Source organism: Oncorhynchus clarkii, chromosome 6 (genome assembly GCF_045791955.1).
Source record: "Oncorhynchus clarkii lewisi isolate Uvic-CL-2024 chromosome 6, UVic_Ocla_1.0, whole genome shotgun sequence".
Lineage (NCBI taxonomy): Eukaryota > Metazoa > Chordata > Actinopteri > Salmoniformes > Salmonidae > Oncorhynchus > Oncorhynchus clarkii.
In genome coordinates, this window is record NC_092152.1 from 46455568 (window position 1) to 46473183 (window position 17616).

The 17616-nt window shown below is 41.8% G+C and overlaps 1 protein-coding gene across 2 annotated transcripts in view; it reads left to right on the forward strand.

The window, feature by feature from the left end:
• Nucleotides 1–1763: 1763 nt before the first annotated feature.
• Nucleotides 1764–17616, forward strand: part of LOC139411217 (mutS homolog 3 (E. coli)) — a 135090-nt gene continuing 119237 nt past the window's right edge. For both annotated transcript variants that reach the window (XM_071157218.1, XM_071157219.1), the window contains exons 1-8: nt 1764–2063; nt 2317–2431; nt 5046–5377; nt 5827–6066; nt 6211–6327; nt 6598–6715; nt 6889–7028; nt 12344–12510. In XM_071157218.1, coding sequence (XP_071013319.1) covers nt 1872–2063; nt 2317–2431; nt 5046–5377; nt 5827–6066; nt 6211–6327; nt 6598–6715; nt 6889–7028; nt 12344–12510 — 1421 coding nt within the window. In that variant the 5' untranslated portion in view covers nt 1764–1871. The remainder of the gene's footprint in view (nt 2064–2316; nt 2432–5045; nt 5378–5826; nt 6067–6210; nt 6328–6597; nt 6716–6888; nt 7029–12343; nt 12511–17616) is intronic.

The window sequence follows — 17616 nt, forward strand, 5'->3', positions numbered from 1 at the left end:
CTTGCTCCCGCGCCACGGGATACAGTTCTACCGTGACAGAGCTAAGGCGAGCACACCATGTTGTTTCACTATTTAAGCAGATATTCAACTGACTAACAGGCCAGACACAGTAGGTTATAAACACACAATAATGCAAGTGACCCATGACTGTATCAATATTCTAAAGATATTATAGTCCACATATAATATTATTTAATAATATATAATACACACCATTAAGCTGACACTTTTAAGCGACTTAGTCATGTGTAGCTTAACCTCTTTCTAAATATGTTGGAAAACAAATTGCTTTATGTAATGAAACAAATCACTTTTAAATTATTCTCCAAATAAATATTACGGAATAACCCACATTTTATTGGTGTGACTAACTGTGATTGCGCCAAGGTGCATCTCATTATTGGTGGGTGGGGTTTTCCCTATACATTTCCAGTGTTTCCCGGTGGTCAGAAGTTTCCCATTATTTGTAAAGGTTGGCCTGCCTTGAGAGGACAAGAGAAGTGAAGGTGACTTACACCAAACTTCCAATAATGGTAGTTGAATCGTAAGTATGGTAAAAGTATGACCTCCTGCCGGGATCAGCTCTTCTTCTCCATGGGCACGCCTTCCTAAACCTTTGTATGTATTGCTGTTTCTAATTTAAAGTAAAAGCTAGTAACTATATATTGGTGATAGGATCATTGTATGGGCTTTAGCGCTGAAGATTGTGATATTATTGTGGAGTGCTCCAATGGTGATTATAGAGATGTGATTCTGGTGCTGAAAGATATTGGTGCTTCAGAAATCTCCAGGCTCCACCCCTCACTGTCACACTCCAGCACAGAAACCCTCATCCATGCCTTGGTTACTTCCTGACTAGACTAGTGTAACACTCTCCTCACCAGATCCCCACCGACCTCATCAACAGACTTCCAACTGGTTCTGAACTCCGCAGCCAGAATCCACACCAGCACCAGATCAACTGAACAAACCAATCCTGGCTCCATGTGCAACTGTATTAACTTTAAAATACTCCTTCTCACCTACAAAGCCCTCCACAACCTGGCACCCACCTACCTCTCTGATCTTCTCCCGATCTATGCTCCCTCCCGCCCCTCCTCTGCTGGTCTCCTTGTCTCCCTCCATTCCACAATGGGTGCCGGGGTCCTTAGCTCTTATTCCCAACCCTACCACCTTAAACCAAAACATAACCCTAAACAGGGTAGCCTACCACCTTAAACCAAACCCTACCCGTGTTTGTATCCTCTTCCCACCCCCCCACACCCCTCTTTTTATCTGTCCTATTTTACCTGGTCCTTTGATTTTAGATTGTTTCGATGCACTTGATTTTATGACGTCATGTATAGATTTTATGACTTCATGTACAGTGGGGCAAAAAAGTATTTAGTCAGCCACCAATTGTGCAAGTTCTCCCACTTAAAAAGATGAGAGGTCTGTAATTTTCATCATAGGTACACTTCAACTATGACAGACAAAATGAGAAAAAAAATCCAGAAAATCACATTGTAGGATTTTTAATGAATTTATTTGCAAATTATGGTGGAAAATAAGTGTGTGGTACACACACGAGGCGCAACCAGTGGGATACCATATGAATTGTGTGATTGGTAAGATGTTTCCACCTTTTAAAGAGGTGATTGGTGGCTTATCAGGTGCACCCAGCAGCCTCTTGGGGCAATTTTTCTTCCCTTTTTCGTCTCACAGTGTACTGAATTCGCACTCCTTAACAGTGGGCGATAGGTGGCGCTGTATACACTTTAGTTGGTTGCCATCCGCAATTACAAATTTAAAGAAGAAGAAGCGAGGAAGAGACCCGCGTATTCGCAAATATCAAAGCTGAAACAAAGCATGCAATTAATTTTTCGTTATGTATGAGACTTTATATTCGCAAATTATCTGTGAAAATGCCTAAATCAATCAAGAAGTCCTGCACTACACAGACATCTATAAGTAGCTATTTCGGCGGGTTGAGCAGCAGTGCCCCTGACAGAAACGTTCAATCCGGTATTATCGGTAACTCTGTTGAGCTATGCGCTGGGCTGAAACCAGGACCTAGAGGAAAGGTAAGGACACAGACAGTGCGAATGTTATTGTGTAACTGTATACAAATAAAGCATTTAACTCAGACATAGCTCAACCAAAGTGCATGACAGAGTTGTGAGAAAGCAATGGCTTTATACTTTGCATGTAACTATTGTTGTTAGCTAACGTTACTTGTTCGCTCTCACACACACATCTATATCAATGGTATTGTGTTGCACACTATGAATTAAGTTGTATTTTATTCCCCTCTTCTGTGTTCTCTGTATTGTGCAGCATAAGCATTCTCCGAATAATAATGGTGGGTCATTATTGAAACGAGCCAAATTGGCCCATAACGGACAGGAAAAGGAGGACATGAACTGTGAGGTCATATCCTGGCGTGTCGATGGTGAGCACTCCTAGCCATGCCGCGTTCAAGACAACTCGGAACCCGGAGACGCTGACATTTCTGACTTGGAAACTCGTTGAGAAAGATGAGCACTGAGTTTCCCCACTTGGAAAGTATCAAAATCAACCAATAGGAAGCTTCACGCTTTTTTTTTCTTTGCATACGTTTATCAGAGGTTCCGATTTCAGAGTTGTCTTGAAAGCACCATAATACATCAGACTTGATAGCAAGGTCTCAGTCTGAAACAAAGCAATATAATTACTTGGAATGTTTTTATTTTTTTATATTTTATTTCACTTTTACTTTACTAGGTAGTCCAGTTGAGAACAAGTTCTCTCTCATTTACAACTGCGACCTGGCCAAGATAAAGCAAAGCAGTGCGACAAAAACACAGCATTACACATGGAATAAACAAACATACATTCAATAACACAATAGAAAAAAAGTATATTTAGCGCCGCAGCTACTTGCTCAAGCCTCCCCAGCTTCTCCTTCACCCAAAACCAGATAGCAGATGTTCTGAAAGAGCTGCAGAACCTGGACGCGTACAAATCAGCTGGGCTAGACAATCTGGACCCTCTCTTTCTAAAGTGCTGTGGGCAGCTGGGAGGAGGTGGTCTTATTCTCCATGGACTTTAGTGTCCCAAAACCTTTTGGAGTTAGAGCTACAGGTTGCAAATTTCTGTTTGAGAAAGCTAGTCTTTGCTTTCCTGACCGACTGTGTGTATTGGTTCCTGACTTCCCTGAAAAGTTGCATATCGCGGGGACTATTCGATGCTAGTGCAGTTGGCCACAGGATGTTTTTGTGCTGGTCGAGAGCAGTCGGGTCTGGAGTGAACCAGGGGAAATATCTGTTCTTAGTTCTACATTTCTTGAAAGGGGCATGCTTTTTTAAGGTGGTGAGGAAATTACTTTTAAAGAATGACCAGGCGTCCTCTACTGACGGGATGAGGTCAATATCCTTCTAGGATACCTGGGCCAGGTCGATTAGAAAGGCCTGATCACAGAACTGTTTTTAGGGAGCGTTTGACAGTGATGAGTGGTGGTATTTGACCACAGACCCATAGCGGATGCAGGCAATAAGGCAGTGATCGCTGAGATCCTGATTGAAAACAGCAGAGGTGTATTTGGAGGGCAGGTTGGTCAGGATAATATCTATGAGGGTGCCCATGTTTACGGATTTAGGGTTGTACCTGGTGGGTACCTTGATTTGTGTGAGATTGAGGGCATCTAGCTTAGATTGTAGAACGGCCGGGGTGTTTAGCATGTCCCAGTTTAGGTCACCTAACAGAACGAACTCTGAAGATAGATAGGGGGCAATCAATTCACATATGGTGTCCAGGGCACTGCTGGGAGCTGAGGGTGGTCTATAACAGGCGGCAACAGTGAGATGCTTATTTCTTGAGAGATTCATATTTTATTTATTTTTACATTTTTTACCCCTTATTCTCCCCAATTTCGTGGTATCCAATTGTTTAGTAGCTACTATCTTGTCTCATCGCTACAACTCCCGTACGGGCGTACTGCTTCTTAACACAGCGCCATCCAACCCGGAAGCCAGCCGCACCAATGTGTCGGAGGAAACACCGTGCACCTGGCAACCTTGGTTAGCGCGCACTGCGCCCGGCCCGCCACAGGAGTCGCTGGTGCGCGATGAGACAAGGATTTCCCTTACCGGCCAAACCCTCCCTAACCCGGACGACGCTAGGCCAATTGTGCGTCGCCCCACGGAAGGTTGCAAGTTCAAACCCCCGAGCTGACAAGGTACAAATCTGTCGTTCTGCCCCTGAACAGGCAATTAACCCACTGTTCCTAGGCCATCATTGAAAATAAGAATTTGTTCTTAACTGACTTGCCTAGTTAAATAAAGGTAAAATCTTTAAAAAAAATGTTTTTTTTTTAACAAATAAAAAAAATTGGCCGATTAATCGGTATCGTCTTTTTTGGTCCTCCAATAATCGGTATCTGCGTTGAAAAATCATTATCGGTCGACCTCTAGTCCTTATACAAACTATCCACAGGAAAGTATTATAAACCGACATTTCAAAACACTGGTACTGCTGTTGAGATGTCAATCTCCTGGCACATGGGCAAAACCATATAAACACCTACAAGAGCTTGGTAGGTATGCGTGCATCGTGTGCATGTACTTACGTTGTGCACGTGTATCCGTGCATGTACTTGCGTGTGCACATGATTAACGAACAAGCTGTGAGAGCCACGCACAGAAACACTAATTTTGAAGTGCGATTAATAATACTTTCCTGTGGATATTTTATTTCAGATTTCCAACAATATAAGGATGAAATCAGTGGACACTAGGTAGACTAACTTCAAATGAAGTTTATTAAACATTCTGACATGTAAAGGAGCTGTTAACTATTTTGGAAGATTCAAATTAGAGAGTAGAGGCTTGTCCAGTCCACACTCAGAATTAGAGTAGGCACCCCCCTGAAAATGTTGATCCAAATCAGAAAATGATTTACCTTGAAGGAGAGTGTATAAATATGTACTTACTTTGAAATAATTCAATTTGCCTGCAATCCACACTTTGGGTTTGTTTACACAGCCACTACCAGTTTTCATTTAAACTCTTATCCCTTTTTCCTATCAGAAATCAGGGCCCCCTCCTCTCGAGGGGCAGGCAGCCTCTCCTCTTCCACCCTGGAGAGACTGAAGGGCTTCGTCTGTCCTAGTGAGCCCCAAGGCAGAGGCCCTCTTGGGCCCGGGAATGCGGGTGGCGGGTCTGAGGATGCAGATGGTGGGCCTGAGGATGCAGGTGGTAGGCCTGGTGATGTAGGCGATGGGTGTGCTCATGGAGGTAATGGGCCTGGGGATGTAGGAGGTAGGGAGGCTGTGGCCCACAGAGAAATGACTGGCGATAAAAAGAGACAGAAAAGCGAAGAAGAGGAGTGGCGGAGTCCAGAGCCATCATCAAAAAAACAGGTAGGAGATCATCACCTTTCTCTTTGATTTTCTACTAATTAATTGTATTCTGTGAGTTTGAAACTGTATGTTAAAGTTGCACTATGTAAAAATTGCTCCGGCATTAACTAGTTGCTAAAATTTGAATAGTTTGCTTAATTTCAGTTTGTGGCAAAAGAAGCAAGTATAGTGTAAAGAGTCATTGTACCATCTACACTGCTGTGAAGTATGTTCTCCATAACCAAAAATATTGTATTTTCAGCTGTTTGAAGCTGCTGTACAAAACCAAAAGTAAAAGATGCAAAAATTCAACTTAAGAACAGGAAGCATAGCAATAGTACACATATATAACAGATCTAACGCTTCTTACTTGCTTTCAATGAGAATGCCACATCTATAACACATTTCTATGTGAATTTGGTCAATATTGCAGCTTTAAATGGAAACTTTATTGTTGTGATCCTTCCTAGGCTCTCAGCCTCATTCAGTTTGCCAAGCCAGGAGAAGGAAGAAGAAGAAGGGGGGGTGTAATGAAGACTCCTCCAGGAGTAGGGGGTGAAGTCTCTGTGACCAGTGCCCCCTGTGGGATCTCTAAGAGTGGGTACACTCCTCTGGAGCAGCAGTACCTGCAGATTAAAGAGCAACATAAAGACGCTCTATTGGCTGTGGAGTGTGGATACAAGTACAGGTTCTTTGGAGAGGACGCAGAGGTGAGAGGCGTGTGTGTAGAGCGGCGAAGAAGCTGAACATCTTCTGTCACCTGGACTATAACTTCCTGATGTGCGTTAATCAATGTGTGTATGTAGATCGCAGCAAGGGAGCTAAACATCTGTCACTGGTTTGTGTGTGTGTAGAAAGCAGCGAAGCAGCTGAACATCTTCTGTCACCTGGACCATAACTTCATGACGTGTAGCATTCCCACACACCGCTTGTTTGTTCACGTACGACGCCTTGTCTCCCAGGGCTACAAGGTGTGGAACAGGGCAGATTCAAGGTTCTCCAGTCAGGCCCATTACTGTTGCAACTCATTATCGAAGTCAAAGGGCAGACAGAGTATTTTAAGTAATGCAATGTGAAATGTTTTAGGCATACAACTGTTAAATGTCACCATAGACTTTGTTTATGTGTGATGTTATTGTCTGCCACAGATTAATTATTAATTTAGGAAGCAAAATAATTATTTGTCAGTGATGAGTGTGTCTGATTTACGTTTGATTGACTGTGATTGGTTCTCACCTCAGGTGGGCGTGGTGAAGCAGACAGAGACGTCGGCCATTAAGGCCTCCGGAGCCAATAAGAACTCTTTGTTCACCCGCCAACTCAGCGCTCTCTACACAAAGTCTACACTGGTGGGGGAGGGTATCCTTACATATGCTGGTGTGTGTGTTGTGTTATTCACCATATCCATACAGGTGTATTTATGGACCGGGCATAAGAGTAGTCAACTGCGCACAGCTGCAGTAGTGTCCTCCTGTGTGTGATGACTTCAGCCCACTATAGTGTGCTTATTGACCCTTGACCCTGGGTATCAGACGTCAACCCAGTGCATAGTCTGGTTGATGTGGAGGAGGGGGAGTGTGATAATGTGGTGACAGATCCTCCAGAGAGCTACCTGCTCTGTCTCAGTGAGACCTGGGATAAACCCAGAAAACAACTAACCATTGGGCTGGTGGTGAGTACACACTCAATTGTACGCACATGGGCTCAATGTGGGGTAATTCAGACCCGAGTTATGTGCACGTAAATGGAACTTCATTCCCCATTTTACGCACTTTTCTCTCTAAGCTTATTCTTTATGCACGCGGAAACCATGAATAAAGTCGCGCAAACCTACCGGTTCCAAGTGGAAAAAGCATTTACTTCATTTTTTTTTAACGATAGAAATAACAGCATACTCCATGCACTGTAATTTTTAAATTGATAAGACCTAGGTAAATGCGTACTAGGTAAATGCGTACTAGGTAAATGCGTAATCAGTTTGGATAAGGTGATTGTGTATGTGTATAGGCCAAATAACAATTGTTTTAGATCTATTTTACCTTATCACTGGATATTAATGTCAAACCAGTCACGGTAGGAAATGGAAAAGCATATCAACATGTATTCTTTATGCTCGAAGACGGCGCTGGAGAGGATTGCTGCCGTTTCATGGGCTCTTAACCAACCGTTCTATTTTGTTCGTTTTTTTTTTTTTTTTTTTTTTTTTTGCATTTTCTCTAACTTTTATTTTGTACATAATGTTGCTACTACTGTCTCTTATGGCCGAAAATAGCTTCCGGAAATCAAAACAGCGATTACTCACCTTGAACTGGATGAAGTATTTCTCTTTAATGAGTCCGACGAGAGGGATTTACTCCAGACACCCGAACAGGCCCTCATCCCGTCATTTGCAGGAGAAATAAACAGAAAAGATAACGGGGAAAGAGATTGGAGTGCCTTGTGAGGATCTGCCGAAAAGTGGGTAATCTGCCCTTGCCATCCGTACTACTGGCCAACGTACAATCGCTCAAAAATAAATTGGGACAAGCTCAAAGCATGTATATCCTACCAACTGGACATCAATAACTGTCATATCTTATATTTCACCAAGTCGTGGCTGAACGAAGACATGATTAACATACAGCTGGCAGGTTACACACTGCATTGGCAAGATAGAACAGTTGTTTTGCCCATCTTAATTTTTATTGGTCAGTCTGAGATATGGCTTCTTTTTTTCTTTCTTTCAACTCTGCCTAGAAGGCCAGCAACCCGGAGTCGCCTCTTCACTGTTGACGTTGAGACTGGTGTTATGCGGGTACTATTTAATGAAGTTGCCAGTTGAGGACTTTTGAGGCGTCTGTTTCTCAAACTAGACACTAATGTACTTGTGCACTACTGAGCAAGTGGACCGGGGCATCCCACTCTTTCTATTCTGATTAGAGCCTGTTTGCGCTGTTCTGTGAAGGAAGCACAGCATTGTACGACATCTAAAGTTTCTTGGCCATTTCTCACATGGAATAGTCTTCATTTCTTAGAACAAGAATAGACTAACAGGTTTCAGAAGAAAGCACTTTGTTTCTGGCCATTTTGAGCCTTAATCGAACCCACAAATGCTGATGCTCCAGATACTCAACAAGTTTAAAAAAGGCCAGTTTTATTGCTTCTTTAATCAGAACAACACTTTTTAGCTGTGCTAACATAATTGCAAAAGGGTTTTCTAATGATCAATTAGCCTTTTGCCTAATTGGATTAGCTAACACAACATGCCATTGGAACACAGGAGTGATGGTTGCTGATAATGGGCCTATGTAGATATTCCATTAAAAATCAGATGTTTCTAGCTACAATAGTCATTTACAACATGAACAATGTCTACAATGTATTTCTGATCAATTTGGTGTTATTTTATGGGACAAAAAAATGTACTTTACTTTCAAAAACAAGGACATTTCTAAGTGACCCCAAACTTTTGAACGGTAGTGTACATTTATTTTTTTTATTTTTTTTAAAGCCCTGTCAAGTTCATTGATGACTATTGCTATCAATGACAGCCATTTTCGGTGCATTTTTGGTGCACGATATCTAAGGAAGTTTCAAGTTTTTGTTTGCCTGAGGTAGGGTTTCTAATGATAAGCTGTAGACCACATGATCTACCAAGAGTTTTTCATCTGTATTTTTCATAGCTTTCTACCTACCACCAGCACCACTGATGCTGGCACTAAGACCACACTCGATGAGCTGTTCACCGCCAAAAGCAAACAGGAAAATGCTCCATGAGGCGGCACTCCTAGTGGCCGGGGACTCTAATGCATGGAAACTTAAATCTGTTTTACCTCATTTCTGTCAGCATGTTAAATGTGCAACCAGATGGGGGAAAAAAACTCTCGACCACCTTTATGCCACACACAGAGACGCGTACAAAGCTATCCCTCTGCATCCATTTGGCAAAGCTGACCATAATTCTATCCTCCTGATTACCTACAAGAAAAAACTCAACCAGGAAGTACCAGTGACTCTCTCTCAGTAAGGAAGTGGTCACATAAGCACAAGCTACAGGTCTGTTTTGCTAGCACAGACTGGAATATGTTCCGGGATTCCTCCGATGGCGTTGAGTACACCACATCAGTCAATGGCTTCATCAGTAAGTACATCGAGGAAATCATCCCCACAGTGACTGTACGTACATACCCCAACCAGATACCATGGATTACAGGCAACCTCCGCACTGAGCTGAAGGGTAGAGCTGCCACTTTCAAGGAGCGTGACTCTAACCTGGAAGTTTTATAAGAAATCTCGCTATGCCCTCCGACGAACCATCAAACAGGCAAAGCGTCAATATAGGATTAAGATCGAATCATACAACACCGGCTCCAACGCTTGGATGTAGTAGAGCCGAGAGCTGCCCAGTGATACAAGCCTAACGGACAAGCTAAATTACTTCTATGCTCGCTTCGAGGCAAGTAACACTGAAACATACATGACAGCACCAGCTGTTCTGGACAACTGTGCTATTCATTGACTACAGCTAAGCGTTCAACAACATAGTGCCCTCAAAGCTCATCAATGAGCTAAGGACCCTGGGACTAAACACCTCCCTCTGCAACTGAATACTAAACTTTCTGATGGGCCGCCCCCAGGTGGTGAGGGTAGGTAACAACACATCCGCCACGCTGATCCTTAACATGGGGTCCCCTCCTGTACTCCCTGTTCACTCATAATTGCATGGCCAGGCACGACTCCAACACCATCAAGTTTGCCTAAGACAACAGTGGTAGGCCTGATCACCGACAACGACGAGACAACATTTTGGAAGGAGGTCAGAGACCTGGCCTTGTGGTGCCAGGGCAACAACCTCTCCCTCAATGTGATCAAGACAAAGGTGATGATTGTGGACTACAGGAGAAGGAGAACCGAGTATGGCCCCATTCTCATCTATGGGGCTGCAGTGGATCAGGTTGAGAGCTTCAAGTTCCTTGGTGTCCACATCACCAACAAATTAACATGGTCCAAGCACACCATGACGACAAATCATTTTCTCCCTCAGGAGACTGAAAATATTTGTCATGTGTCCTCAGATCCTCAAAAGGTTCTACAGCTGCACCATCGAGAGCATCCTGACTGGTTGCATCACTACCTGGTATGGCAAGTGCTCGGCCTCCGACCGCAAGGCACTACAAAGGCTTCCTGCTATCCAGGACCTCTATACCAGGCGGTGTCAGCCATAAAAATTGTCAGACTCCAGTCAACCTATGCTAATCTCATTAGCCTACGTTAGCTCAACCGTCCCGTGGGGGGACCCACCGATCCTGTAGAGGTTTTAATTATTTCTTATTTTCATTGATAAAAAAAAAAATATATTTTTCTTAACTGTATTGTTGGCTTGCTAAGTAAGGGTTTTCCTTTAATGTCTACACCTGTTGTATTCGGCGCATGTGACAAATACAATTTAGATTTGACATGATGGGTATGCCCCTTTTCTCAGTGAAGTATGAAATGCTGTGCCATTATGCCGAATTTGAATGGTATGGCCTATATAGGCAGTGATGAGAAATAGGGAGCCAATTTGTTTACAGCACTTATTTCCATGACTGGTCACAACTTATTTTCTCATGGCTCACTCTTGTCCCTCTGCTCAGACATATGGTGAGCGATATGTTTGGAACCTCATCACAGTTTCGAATCGCAATACGTATCGCGAGGTCCCTGTTAATTCCCAGCCCTAGTTTTCTTCAATTTGTAGGCTATAAGTTAAATATTATTAGCCACTATCGGTAGCGACCATAAGTAATAAATATTTAATAATGTAGTGTTTGTTTCCTTTCCTTACATTCATAGAATTCCATTCCTTTGTTTGACCTAAATTTATTTGTTTCTTCAGTAAACGCTGTCCTGTTATTGTTATTGAGGGTCAAGTAATAGTGGATACTATTTTATGAAGGCCAATTACAAATTATAGTAAAAATAAATTGCGACATGTACAGTAAGCTTATTAAACCATTACTTTGAACTTGGCGCAAGACTTGGCACTTGTCATCGCACAGTTTCATGATCACTGAGGGTAATTAGGGTATATTTGATCATACTATTCTCCATATTATAATGATAGTGTATATTACTTCCAATTTTACCATTTGATGAACTGAATATGGAAGCTTTCAGAATTAATCAAACCACCGTTTTCATTTCTGCATAAAGGCTCTGTTTTTCTATTCCGTTCCATTTACCTTTCTTTCCTCTGTCTGTGTTCCTGAGGGTCGCTATCAATAGTGGATAATATTAGGCTAAAGTAGTGCAATAATTTGGTACCTGCAGCCTATTTGAATCATTATTTAACGCAGACCACACTTAGCAGTTTATACCTGGAGCTTGGTGCACGGTTCACAAGGACTGGACTGTTGTCCATTACAGTTCCATGATTATTGAGGAATAGGGTAGATTTATAGGACTATTATTCAACCCCTATAGCGCACTCTTCTCACTTTCCAATATTTTATGGATTGAACCACTTTTTTAAATTCATCAATATATTTTGTATGTAAAGGCTTTGTAAACTATTTTTCATTATCCATACATACTTTCCTAACCCTAAAAAAAATATTCTGATCTTGTAGATAATTTAATCTACCAATTGGTGCTGAAATGGAGACATATAGATCTCTCTCTTAACCCGTTCTCTCAATGTATTCTAGTTAGTCTGTCGCCAAAATTCAAAATAAAGAGGAACAGTATTTAAAGATAAGTGTCCTGAAAACCCTGTTGAATGAAAACACCACAAAAATATGTTTGCCAGCAAGTGGGCAGATTTTCAGCGGTTTAATTAAATGTATTCATTGTGTGCCAGAGAGCCACACTTCCAGAGCGCATTACTGTAAGATACTGTAAGTCTGAATACCAACTACTAAGAAGTGCGTAGGAAAGGTGTGCATAGGAAATGTGTATCTTTCCTAAGTCTGAATCGGGCCAATAGTGACTGGCAAAAATTGCTGTGTGTTTGTATGTGTGTGTTAGGCGGTGCAGCCCAGTACAGGTGACGTGCTGTTGGATTGTTTTGTGGACGGCTCAACGCGTTGTGAGCTGGAGGGGCGAGTCTTAAAGGTCAACCCTGTAGAGATCCTGGTGCCCTCTGACCTCTCAGACTCCTCCCACCGACTGCTGCAGAGCATCGTCACCGCCAGGTAACCTCTAACCCTGACGTCTCATTCTCCTCAGACTGCTGAAGAGCACTAAAAGCTTTTGTTTTCTACAAAAGCAAAGGTGATGCATCTCCCAAATAGACTGGGACATCAACAACAGCCTAGTTTCTGGCTGGTTTGGAAAATAGACATGAATACATTTGACCTCTTACACAACCTGATTCTGCTCTGACCTCTGCATATATTAAAGTATTTTCATTCTATAGCATGCAATGAGAGGGCGGGAGATTCAGAATAGTGAGGGGGCTGGGATTCAAACCCACGTTGGGGTTGTGCATGTGTACTACAGGTGGTGGTGTTTCCCGCTAGACCAGCCTAGGGCACAACCTCTGCAGTTGTGCCATCTCTGACTGGGTGGCAGTGCTAGGTGCTGAACACTAGGGGGAAGTAAACATCTGTCAGAGAGAGCGAGTGAGGGAGATACGGTGCTCTCCTATGATCTACCCTTTAACCCAGAGTTAATTTAAAGTCATTGTTCTGTAAGCATGAGTTTCCACTACATTTTCTACACCAGTCAATTCCTTTTTAAATTCATGAGGGGATGTGAACAAGCAAACATTGTGTTGTACGTTCTCTAAGTGACTGTGAACACTGAGGAGAAGGTAATGTCAGGCTCTCATCTCCACTCGTCGTAAAACATGGCTCCCCAACCCTGTTCCTGGGTTTTGCTCCAACCCTAATCTAGCACACCTGATTCTGATAGCTGGTTCATAAGCAAATCGGTTTACTTACAACTGGGGTTGGAGTGAAAACGTACCGGGGGTAACACTCCAGGGACAAGATTGGGCAGCCCTGATGTAAAGATTTACTCCTCACTGCTGATGGTCTCTGGGTGATGTAATTTATGAGTGAGTGGCTGCAGGATGCAGGAATGTCTTCTGCACTCTTAACTTTCCTTCTCTCCCATCCCTTTCCCTTTCTATTCACACTCTTCTGACCAACTTCCCACCTGTTGTCATCTCTATTCTTTCTCTCATTCTGTCCCTTTCTCCCTCATCTTTCAATCATTTTTCATTAATACTCATTTTTTTCCCTCTTCCATTTTCTTTGTTCTCATTTTCTGACTTCTCTATTTCTTTCACAGCTTTCTCTCTTATTCCATTCTGCCATGTTTGTGTGAATCTCTTAACCTGATCTCCTCTGCCCTCTCTTCTGTTGAAGTGTGTGTGTGTGTGTGTGTGTGTGTGTGTGTGTGTGTGTGTGTGTGTGTGTGTGTGTGTGTGTGTGTGTGTGTGTGTGTGTGTGTGTGTGTGTGTGTGTGTGTCAAAAAGCAGATGTCACATTCTCCTGACCTTGTGAATTTCATGTGCGTTGTCTGAAAGTTGTTTTATATGGTTAGCCTGGTGTGTTTAATTATTTTATTTAATCTTTATTTAACTAGGCAAGTCAGTTAAGAACAAATTCTTATTTACAATGATCGCCTAACCCAGACGATCCTGGGCCAATTGTGCGCCGCCCTATGGGACTCCCAATCACGGCTGGTTGCCTTGAATCGAGCCATGGTCTGTAGTGACGCCTCTAGCACTGAAATGCAGTGCCTTAGACCGCTGCGCCACTCGGGCGCCCTATATTGTGTGTATATCATCTTCTGCATGATGACATGTGTTTTAGCATCTCTGGGTGCTACTAACGTTAACTTGTCTCTGGGGTGGGCTAGCCAGAGAGGCCCCTTAGTAACGGTCTCTGTGTGGTTGTCACATGGCTGTCGAGTGCCCAGTTAATGAGATCCTGGGAGGGTTCCAATGTAGGTGCTGTGTGAAGTCTTTCACTCTGCTAAAATGTAAGACCCTTAACATTTTCACTGTAATATTCACATCATTGGGTTTACTTGATAGCTACCTACACAAATAGCTAGCTAGAACAAAGTGTTAATAAGATAAATTCATTAAAAAGATTAAAAGCAATACAAATAAGTTCTCCAGTAGGCATCTACTGAGGGAGCTAAGAGCTGTGTTGTCAGCTTGCAAAATTCCACCTGTGATTTCTGGAAAACTTTACCCAATTCCCAGGTTAAAGGAATTTTGCAACCATACAAATGCACACACTGATGTCAGTGTTGGACTTGTGAGGTTTTCCAGAAATCACAGGTGGAATTTTGGGAATTTTGCAACCCTACCCATGTGAATGTTACGGTGAAAATTAAGTATTCAACCCCTTTGTTATGGCAAGCCTAAATAAGTTCAGGAGAACATTTTTGCTTAACATGTTACAATTGTAGAATAGTGAGAATTCACTTTGTCTAAGGATGACAGAGAATGAGTGTAGGGGTCTATGATCCTACTCTTGATATACCATCTAACTCCATTATCATGTGAACGCTATAAGGCCCGTAATCCTATCCAGTGGGTATGCCAAGGTTGCGAGCCTTGCGTCACCACTCGGAATCAAATCAAATGTATTTATATATCCCTTCTTACATCAGCTGATATATCAAAGTGCTGTACGGAAACCCAGCCTAAAACCCCAAACAACAAGCAATGCAGCTGTAGAAGCACGGTGTATGTATTTTGTCCCCCCCACACCAAACGCGATCACGACACGCAGGTTAAAATATCAAAACAAACTCTGAACCAATTATATTAATTTGGGAACAAAAGCATTAAACATTTATGGACATTTAGCTAGCTAGGTAATTTGTCCTATTTAGGCAGCTTGCTGTTGCTAGCTAATTTGTCCTGGGATATAAACATTGAGTTGTTATTTTACCTGAAATGCGCAAGGTCCTTTACTCCACTAATTAATCCACACATAAAACGGTCATCCGAATCGTTTCTATTCATCTCTCCTTTTTCTTGGCTTTTTCTTCTCTTGACTTTATATTGCGACTGGCAACTTTCATAAATTAGGTGCATTATTGCCACTGACCTCATTCGTCTGACCCCACGTGGGTATAACCAATGAGGAGATGGCACGTGGGTGACTTCTATTTTAGCCCTTGGCAACGCAGACGCTCGTTGGAGCGCGCAATAATTTAATAATATAGATTTCTAACAAGGAGCTAATATCTTGCAATCAATGAGCATTAGGTTATTGAGTTAACCTTTGCTCAGAGATGCACATTTGGAGACCAAGTATATATGCTATGTATGTTGTGAATAACATTTACCATTAGACATTTCACCAAATAATAATTCAAGAAATATTACTCAAATGTGAGAGCTACATTTAAAAGTAATCCGATTTTATTACAGTTCCGCAATAAGAATACAAATAGCAAATGGTACATAACAGAAATCTTCACGATAAAAATAATACAAAATAGTCCAAGTCTTAACAGCATAGAAAATTCACCACTATGATATACAAACGTAGATCGGTTTACCAATGACTCCACGATCAGTGTTTAAACCATGACCAACATCTGCTCTTTAATTACTTGTTCTTTTTACTTTTACTTTTTTTTTTTGGTATTTGTTTCTCTAACTGCATTGTTGGTTAAGGGCTTGTAAAACAAGCATTTCACTGTAAGGTCTACCTACACCTGCTGTATTCGACGCATGTGACAAATAAAATTAGATTTGGATTTAAACCCAGTTTTTATTCTTCCAAGAGCACTAAAATCCCAGTATCTCCCATAGTCTAACATCACTTTGCATGTCCCAAAACATTCAAACAAAAGGCATGACAGCACACACATTCTTGGATCTACTCTTCAAAAACCTTATCTAAATTATATTGGCGCATTCCTGTGTCGCTTGTCTTTGAACTTTCCAAAAAAAACAAAACAAAAAAAGTTGGAAATAAAATCCATAGAACTTACAGTACAATGAAACATATCAAAATTCATAGCTCTTCATGAACTCTTGAAACAATCCAAACATTACAATTTAATTCACACTAACACTAATTCATTTTGTTGATTTCAAGTTTCGTCAGTACTTACCACTCCTGGTGAGTGACTCCAGGACTTCCGTGAGAACACTTCCGTGGATTCACTGTGAGCAATAATAGTGTTTAGCATAATTTTTGAATGACTACCTCATCTCCGTACCCCACACATACAATTATCTGTAAGGTCCCTCAGTCGAGCAGTGAATTTCAAACACAGATTCAACCACAGACCAGGGAGGTTTTCCAATGCCTCGCAAAGATGTGCACTTATTGGTAGATGGGTAAAAATAAGAAAAGTAGACCATGAATATATCCCTTTGAGCATGGTAATGTTATTTATTACACTTTGGATGGTGTATCAATACACCCAGTCACTACAAAGATACAGGCATCCTTCCTAACTCAGTTGATGGAGAAGAAGGAAACCGATCTGGGATTTCACCATGAGGCCAACGGTGACTTTATAACAGTTACAGAGTTGAAGGGCTGCGATAGGAGAAAACGGAGGATGGATCAACAACATTGTAGTTACTCCACAATACTAACCTGAATTACAGTGAGAAGAAGGAAGCCTGTACAGAATACAAAAAATCCAAACCTTGCATCCTGATTGAAGTAGTACTTTAGTGTCTTATTGCAAAAACTTCTTGACCTGAATACAGTGTTCTGTTTGGGGCAAAAAAACTCTTCATATTTTTAAAGCATAGTGATGGCTGCGTCATGTTTTGGGTAATGCTTGTCATTGCTAAGGACTAGGATGTTTTTTAGGATAGAAAGAAAAGGAATAGAGCTAAGCACAGGCAAAATCCTAGAGGAAGACCTTGTTGTCTGCTTTCCAACAGACACTGGGAGACAAATTCACCTTTCAGCAGGACAATAACCTGAAACATATGGTCAAGTATACACTGGAGTTGTTTACCAAGACGATATTGAACGTTCCTGAGTGGCCTAGTTTCAGTTTTGACTTAAATCGGCTTGAAAATCTATTGCAAGACTTGAAAATGGCTGTCAACGATAGTCAGCAATAGTCAACAACAAACTTGACAGGGCTTAAAATGTGTTTTTTACACTACCGTTCAAAAGTTTGGGGTCACTTAGAAACGTCCTTGTTTTTTAATGAAAAGCGCAGTTTTTGTACATTTAAAATAACACCAACTTCTTATAGTGTAGACATTGTTAATGTTGTAAATGACTATTTCCAGCTTTTTAATAAAAAAAAGAAGGCGTGATTGATTGCCCATTATCAGCAATCATCAC